The 8,651-nt window shown below is 39.1% G+C and overlaps 1 protein-coding gene and 1 long non-coding RNA gene across 2 annotated transcripts; both read right to left on the reverse strand.

Annotated features, from left to right (window-relative positions):
• Positions 1-224: 224 nt before the first annotated feature.
• LOC307041819 lies at positions 225-3,551 on the reverse strand. Its single transcript, XR_013808891.1, has 2 exons — positions 3,321-3,551; positions 225-2,258 (listed from the first exon to the last, which is right to left on the reverse strand). It is a non-coding gene; the product is annotated as an uncharacterized lncRNA (long non-coding RNA).
• A 2,247-nt stretch (positions 3,552-5,798) lies between these two features.
• LOC307038828 (zinc finger MYM-type protein 1-like) lies at positions 5,799-8,326 on the reverse strand (the record flags this gene model as incomplete). The annotated part of the gene is made up of 2 exons (XM_079680504.1): positions 8,312-8,326; positions 5,799-8,074 (listed from the first exon to the last, which is right to left on the reverse strand). The coding sequence occupies exon 2, from the start codon at positions 7,980-7,982 to the stop codon at positions 5,799-5,801; it is 2,184 nt and encodes a 727-aa protein (XP_079536630.1). The 5' UTR covers positions 7,983-8,074; positions 8,312-8,326.
• Positions 8,327-8,651: the final 325 nt, after the last annotated feature.

The raw sequence follows: 8,651 nt of genomic DNA on the forward strand, positions 1-8,651 counted from the left end.
TTCGTAGCCCCAACTGAAACTAAAAACATCCATTTAATAAAATTGAATTAAGTTAGTCCAACTCATTTTTATCAAATAAAGCTGAAATAAAATTATTACGTTAAGTAAATTAAATGAATTTACATTTGTCCAACTCAAACTAATATAATTAATTGGTAAATAAATAATGTAAAAATATAATTATTTTTCACTTTCTCCCCCATTAAGACACTCATGAGACAAAACCTAGTTGAGATATTTTTATTGAAAATTCTCAGATAACAATTACACCTTGAGGTGGATAGCCAATCCTCACTTTACTTGTGTAAACAGTGTCAAAGTTCTCTGTCAGAGTTATTTGTCTGTCTGCATTTCTTTTTTTATAAAACATATCAATAAACAGACTGAGCAGGAGATAAAAGCAACTCAGAAAAATAATAATAATTCCAATCATGGATGAGGAAGGTGACAGTAATCCTCAATTCAACATCAATATTTATATACACATCTCAATATTAGCTCTACTTGAAAACACAGAGCAAGATGTAAAAATATATTTTTTAAAGAACATTTTTAAAGTGGTGCAAATAGCACTCCCGTAACAGTGCCGAAACTGGTGAAAAATGAACACCCAGCGATTCTAGATCTCCAAGTGCCACAAACAACAAAGACACTATAAAAAGGTGGATGCTTTGCACTGCTCTCCAAACAGGGAATATCATTGGGTGGTTTTGATATATAAAAGAGCGCACTGCACAAACCCTACAGTATATTTGGTAATTGAATAAGTGTAGTGTATTTGCTTTGAACCTACAATTACAAAAAAGCTAAATATTTGTTAAGGAAACTTGACAATACACTTGTTCACCTCTTATGCAAACAGCTTGATTTTCAGCTGCTGTATTTTTGCATTCAGCTTGTGAGCCATCCAAGTTCATTACGACCTTCTGTAGAAACTCAAAGGTGTACTTCAGGTTGTCCGGGAAGCTGAGATCAAGGGCATAAATGATCCCCAAGAGCATGATGAGTCCCACAATGACGCTGCCTACGTTTTCCATGACTTTAATGCCTTCGATAACAATTCCCACGTCCTCTGGCCCCCCATCCCCATTTCTTCGGATCGTGTAAATCCCCATGACTTTTTTGGAAATGTCCCTCTCTGCATCGTCAGCGGCGGAGGCCTGAAAACAACACAAACACGTATGTTAAGTAAAAAGCTGAACCCCACAAACAGAAAACTGTATGAAATATAAATAAGCATTCTTAAACCATCAACTGCAGTTTAGAGAAGCAGATTTGCTTCTGTCTGGCTCGCCTAATTGACCAATACTGCTTTAAACTGAGATAAGGACCTCCAACCTTATCAACATACAGAGCCTGAAATACAGAAATAAATAGTTGTACAAAAATGTAGAAATAAATTAAATCTAATAAAGATAGTTATCCATGTATGTCCTGTTTGCTTATCAACTTTTACTTATTTATTCATACATTTACCTATTTATTTCTATATTTATTATTGTATTCATGTATTTATTTCAGAATCTATTTATTATTTTACTTATTTACTCCTGTAATAATTTAAACATGTATTTCTGTATTTATTAATCCATTCACCTACTTATTTCTATATGTATTTCAATATTTATTTATTCGAGAATTTATTTATTTCAGCATGTATTTATTCATTTCTGTATTAATTGATACGTTTATTTATTGCCATATTTATTTATTTATGCATTTACCTACTTATTTCTACATTTATGTATTCTTAAATGTATTTATTTCAGCATTTATTTATTATTTATCCCTGAATTAATGTATACATTTATTCATTAATATCCATATTTATTTATTTATTTCCTTATTTATTCCTGTATTTATTTTTACATTAATTAATTTATTGATAATAATAATAATTATTTTTATTTTTATAGCGCCTTTCAAGAGACCCAAGGACCTTTACAATGGGAAACAAAAGAACAAAATAATAATAGTCACAAGGATACACAGGTTAGATACTTAAGTAATACACACAAGCGAGAAGTTGACATTATAGACATCTAGCCTTGGGTATGAATGGTGGTGTGCCATAGGATGTTCTCATTATAAATACATGCCATGGTATTAACAAATTAGGGTAACACTGTTCAACGCTACATGGGAAAAATATTGTATAAACTTATCAGATACTCCTTGAAGAACGAGTCTGGATCTTCAGTTAGGTATATTACAAGGCTTCTCAGGATGCACTCCCTCCTGGTGTTGATGTTGTCACACTAAAGCAGAAGCAGGGTCGACAAATCAGGACAGAATTTAGTTAATGTGGGTGCGACAGAGCGGTTGTCTGAAGACCAGAAAGGTCAAATCAGTCGAAATGTCCCTAAGCAGGACATGGTATCTGACGAAAAAAAAATTGGGGGGGCTCTGCCGCAGCACGTTAAACCGTGTGCGACCGTTATTAACATTTTCACAGAACAGAAGACACACTTACTGGAGCCCGCTACACTGTAGGCCAACGCTGTAAATACTTCTGTATAAATTAGCTCCTGTCTCTTTAGCTTTATTACAAGTTGACGGGAGTTCTGCGTTAGCTTTAGCATTAGCCATTGTGTTGAGTGTGGAGACGATATAAGGGGACTGCGGGAGAATAACCCAAATCTAACAAATTCAAAGTGATGACTCTTTTTCTAAAGGTTTACCTCAAGTACGAGCAAAAAGTATGCAGCATTAAAACTACTCTGAGAAGTCAAATGGAATCAAATAAGTAACTTAGGCCTACGTTTCTGCACAATTGTGGGTGCCTGCTTGTGAGTGAGGTTACCCATAAAAGACTCAGCACATATATTATCTCATTATTTAGATTACATATTTGGCAGTAAAAAAAAGACCAGTGCCTAAACTCAACTGAACTCCTACAGTCCTCCTCTGCCTGCCTGCACTAAGGCCAGAAGAGATGGACAGACCTGAGCATTATGATAGAAAATGGTGGCGCTTACCTCATGCACTTTAATTACTCTTTGCATTTTTTTGGTTGGATATAAACTCAATTTTGGTGTACTGTGTTCAATGAAAATAACATTAAATCTAATATAATACAATCCACTGATCTCCATTATCCAGCAGGTATTCAATGCTACCCACATGTAGCAAGCTAGCTTCTAGCTACCAGTTCTCTGGCTAGCCATAGCTAGCTTGCCGTTTACAACTAAAAACGGAGCAAAATATAACACGGTGGTTTCAAATATTCTTGTCGATATTACTGTATGAAAAGGCATTACTTGGAAACAGGGTACGTTCTAAACTACTAGAGACTACTAAAAAACTACTAAAATACTTACCAAAGAATAGACTTTCCCCAGTCAGTTTCCACAGTCAGTGTCAGAGAAAAGGAGGCAAAAGACAGAACGGATGTGCGCATGCGCAAAGGGGATGTGCAAAGGGGCGGTCCCCAGATGAAAACAATTCATTTTGAGTTGATCTGTCCTAAATACATTTAATAAGTGAATTGATTAAACTAATTTGTGTTACACTAATGAACTATACTTAGGTTTATTTCTTAATTAAAAATATTTAATAAAGCGAACATTTGTATATTGTGTCAAGTCTAAGAAGGGCTTGAATCGTTTTTATGAGTGTATAATTTTGAAAACAAATTACGGGACATTTCACCATCTCCTTACACACCTCGTTGATTCACTTTTATTTTATATAACTTTCCTACCTATCTAAAATATGTATTGTATTGTTTACCGTATAAACTATGACACTGTGAATCGCTTCGACAACTCTAAAAATGTAGCTTAGCCAATCACAGACCTTCGATAGAAAAAGGCGTCCGTTTACTTTTTTGTCGTTCACAGGGCCCTAGGTTCAGTTGTCAAAGCTATCCGATGCGTGGTCCCTCGACCCAGTCCGGTCGCTGGTGCTCCTTCCTCAGAAACCCCACTCACTGACGTCGGGATCACCACTTGTTGGAACAGAAGTCACACTCTGGCGGGGGCTCTGAAGGCCCCCCTTCTGCTCCAGCGCGTCCTTTTGTGAGTGGGTCAAATTAACAGAGGAAGAATTCAAAGCAACCAGGGTAAGGTTATAACAAATATGCTGTTTTAATGGTAAAATATACAATACAACAATATCAACATCAATCACGAAGTAATCCGGATTACTCCGGTTCTGGTTCCTCTCGCTGGGAGACATCTTACCCCTTGGACAGCATGAGGAAGAAGAGAGCAAACTAAAAACTTCACAGAGCCATATTGTTGGTTACAGCGGGAGGAGTTATGCAGAGAAATTCAAGAAGGGGGTTTTTCATTGGTATACAAATACGATGGCCTTGTCGCAGCCAATCAGCGCGAGCCAGCCAGGAGACCCGGAAACTAGAGTCTCTAACATTTGAGGCGAACCAGATACATTCGGTGTCCAGCACGAACCTGCTCCAAATAACAAGTTTGTTTATCTTATCTTACATCTTGCAGCCAGCACACACACATTCCATAGGCTTCCTTCTCTGCTCCCCCTCCCCCATCAGTTCAACCCACACACAGTATCACATACTCTTGGCATTTTTAAGATAGGTTTAAGACAGTTTGTTTATAGTTGGCTAATACAGAGTAATACATTTTCAGTTACTTCAGGGCTCAAATTTATGTGGTGAGAATACAATTGTATTTTGGTTTAACCCTGTCCCACTCGGTTATGTGATTGGCCATTGTGTGATGTGTCACACTTTTTGAAATGCTTTTAAAACAGTTGTGTCACTACTAGTGATGGATGTTTGACACTGAAGCTTCGAACGGAGCTTCAACCCTGGACTTCCTATTCCATAGAAGCAGTGCTTCGAAGCTTGCTTCAAATCACTTGACATGTGACGTCCGAAGCAGCAACTGCTTCAAATCACGTGACATGTGACGTCCGAACCAGCAACTGCTTCATTTCCTGAATGAATCAACTCATTGGTTCGCCGTCCAATCAGGTGATTCAATGCACTGCCTCGTCTCGATTCGGACAGGTGACAGGTTGAAACAGTTTCAAATTTGAGCGCTTCAACACTTTATAACCGCTCTTAACAATACGACAATGTGTTGTCGTCAGGGCCGGCCCTAGACTTTTGGGGGCCCTAAGCAAGATTTTGTTTGGGGGCCCCCCTCACTCTAGCGCGTTCTCACTACACACAACACGGAACCAACTTTTGTCTTATGATGTTAGTATGAGCACACATATTGTACAAATAAGCATGTAAACACTAAAGTGGGACCTGAGAAGAGCAGCACAGTCTTTAAATTGACTACAAATAACTACCTAGGCTATAACTAATGACTATATAAACTCAGTGAACAGAAATATAGAAACTCCTCAGTCCTCAGTGACATATGTTTTGTTGTTGTGGCTCTGAGTCTGTACTCCAGCACATTAGATTTGAAATGAAACAAGGACTATGAGGTTAAAGTGCATACTGTGACCAAGTATTAAATATGACTACTTTGTTGAAGTGTATGTTAATTTGTCCAATATTACATTTGATCCCCCATTTTAGGGGATCAAAAGTACTCTGACAAATGAACATAAACTTGAATAAAGTAGTCATATCAGATAGCACTGATGAACTGACAGTACAGAATAAAAAGACTGACAAAGTGACCATCACTGTTCAAAGATAGATATTTTTAATAAAAAACACTCAACACTAAATAGAATATATAAATAGATCCAAAAATACCTTTAAAGGATTAAATAATATGTGCAAAACAAACTGCTTAACAATGAAATGAAATGTAAAAAAACAAATGCAAATACAAATGTTCCTCTCGTACGTACGGTCAGAATTGTTCTCTTCTTGCTTTCCTGGAGGCAAAGTCATTGATGACCTGATCATAGGAGATCTGGCTGCCAATCTGGTGGTTTATGCTGATTATTGCCATTCCACTCAGGCGATCCTGGGCCATGGAGGACCTCAAGTATGTTTTTATCAGTTTGAGCTTCGAGAAGCATCTCTCTGCGGACGCCACTGTCACTGGAAGGGTACAGGCTATTCTCAGCGCTATCCAAAGATTTGGATAGATCTCACACAGCTCGTTTTCATTTAAGAAGATGAGCATCTCCAATGTGGTCATATCTTCTTTGGGAAGCTCTGGAAGGCTTTGCATCTCCATGGCTAGCTCTCTCCAGTCAACGTCTGCCTCTTCGCCACAGGTCAATGTTTTTCCCAGCAGGGCACATTGGTCTGTAAGTGACTCATCATCCAGATTATGGAAGTTGTGAAGCACTCCAAACTTGTCTCTTACTTCCCCCAGGGACTTGAATCTGTCCTCCAAAGACTGGATGCCACAGTCCACCACAACATTAAAGAATCCTGTTTCCAGTCTCGTCATGGCATCAGCCACTGCCTCGTCAGCTGCCTCGTAGGCAAAATGCCTCTTTTTGCTCCGCAGCCTCTTTTCTTTCAGCACTGCCTCAACATTCATATTTCCACAGAGCTCTTTTGCTGTGGCCTGAGCATCTGTGAACCCAGTGGCCCTGTAGGTTACCAGCGATGCTTTGGTTTTGTCTAAGAGACTGACCGCAACATCCAGCTGCATGTTGACAGACTGAAGGAGCTTGCTAACTGTATTGATCTTTGACAGAATATCATACCAGACAACAGTGCAGATTTGGAATCTAAATGATCCAATTTCTTCTGCCAGGGATTGGGCCTCAATTCTGACAATGAGATCATTTGCGTTTTCCCTCACCTCTAGCAAAGCCTCCCTGACCTTATCCGTTTGGTAGCGCAACGGCTCGATGCTATTCACTCTGCTCTCCCACCGCGTCTCACTCCAGGACTTGAGAGTGATGTCCACATGTTTTTTCAGGATGGTCCACCTCTGGGGAGAACCTGAAAACAAGGTGTACAGCTTCTGAACATTACCAAAGAAGCAAGTAGCATCTATTGATCCTTTGGCTGAATCCGCCACCATCAAATTCAGTGTGTGGGCTGCACAAGGAACATACAGAGCTCGAGGATTCTTCTCCAACAGCCTGGCCTGCACCCCTTTATTTCTGCCCTTCATGTTTGCACCATTGTCATAGGATTGTCCTCTGCAGTCCTCAAAGGGGATCTTCAGCTCCTCCAGCCTGTTCAAAATGAGTGTAGACAAACCAAGCCCTGTGGATGCAGGGGCTATGATGAACCCCAGAAAGTGCTCCCTGATCTCAGTCCTTTTCTTCACACTCACTGTTCGAATCACAACAGTCATCTGCTCCTGGTGGCTGACGTCTGGGGTGCAATCCAAAATGATGGCAAAATACTTGGACTCTTTGATTTCAGCCACCATTGCTGCAAGTATTGTGTCACTGATACAGGACATGAGTTCATTTTGGATTGTTTTACCCAAGTATGTAGTGTAATTTCCTCCACTGTCAATGCGTCTGATGTGTTCTTTCAGAACAGGGTCAAACTTGGCAATTAGCTCAACTTCTTTGAGGAAATTCCCGTTGTTGTGGTTATGCAGGGTGTCAACAGTCCCTCTAAGTCCCAGGTTCCTCTCTGCTAGAGATTGGATGATGGAAACCAACCGAATGAGCACCTCTCTCCACCTCTTCTTCTCTGCCTCCAGGAGGTACAACTCTGTTTTGTCTATTGTCTTCCCTTTTCTAAGACGGAGCTCTAGTTCCTTCCAAGTCAACACACTTTTCACATGATCTGGGCTGTTGTCGTGTAGCTTCAGTAATGCGCCAATATTCACCCAGTCCTGTTGTCCCTCTGTTATGAGCTTTAATGATTTCTTGGAAAACAACTTGCAGCAAAAGCAGTAGACTGAATCATTGTTCTTGGAGTATATTAACCAGCTTCGCTTAACTTTCTCACCATTTACAAGTGTTCTAAACATGTAATGATAATGAAAGCTTCTGTTGTTTGGTGTTTTCGGGAATACAAAATCTCTGTCCACCTGTAGTGGCCCCCTAATCACCAGATCTGTACGTACGTGATCGTTAAGTACTGATGGCCACCCAGTTGGATCCATTGGTGAACCAGAGAGAAAAGGAGTAGAAGTTACAGAGGTAGGTGTAGTAGGCGTAATGGTACTGCTCTCAACTTCAATGGGTACAGAAATACCTATAGGGAAATTAATTTTAAAAAATAAGTTTTTGTTACTTGACATGTTTACAAGTTGATGTTCCTGGCAATGAACAACACAGTTGAATGATTGAACACAATAGTAATAATAATATTCATAATAATAATAATAATAATAATAATAATAATAATAATACCATGATTGATTGGACATATAGTGCTTTGCTTTTCTTGACAAACAAAGTTAAGGTCTCTTTGATGTAGGCCTAAACTTACCAGCATTGTCAGAGGTGGTTTCTTCAGTGATGGAAGTTGATGGAAATGCTATGGAATAAAGAAGTATATCATTGTTTAATATATGACTATAGGACTGTCTCTAGATCAGCTGTCTTTTCACCACTATGGCGCTGCTTTTGAGATAGCTCCAAAGTGCTGATCCAGAATCAGTCCTTAAAAACAGGTATCATCAAACTCCTGCCCCATGCATGACAGATATTTATTATAAGCAATGAACAGCGAGCTTGCTCAATAGAACTTCGACAAATGGCAATTGTAGCTAGCTCTATGGGCTTAATCTATACACTTAACACATCATTTACCAGCATTGTCTGAGGCG

This window comes from Notothenia rossii (assembly GCF_949606895.1).
Source record: "Notothenia rossii genome assembly, chromosome: 5".
NCBI classification, from domain to species: Eukaryota; Metazoa; Chordata; class Actinopteri; order Perciformes; family Nototheniidae; genus Notothenia; species Notothenia rossii.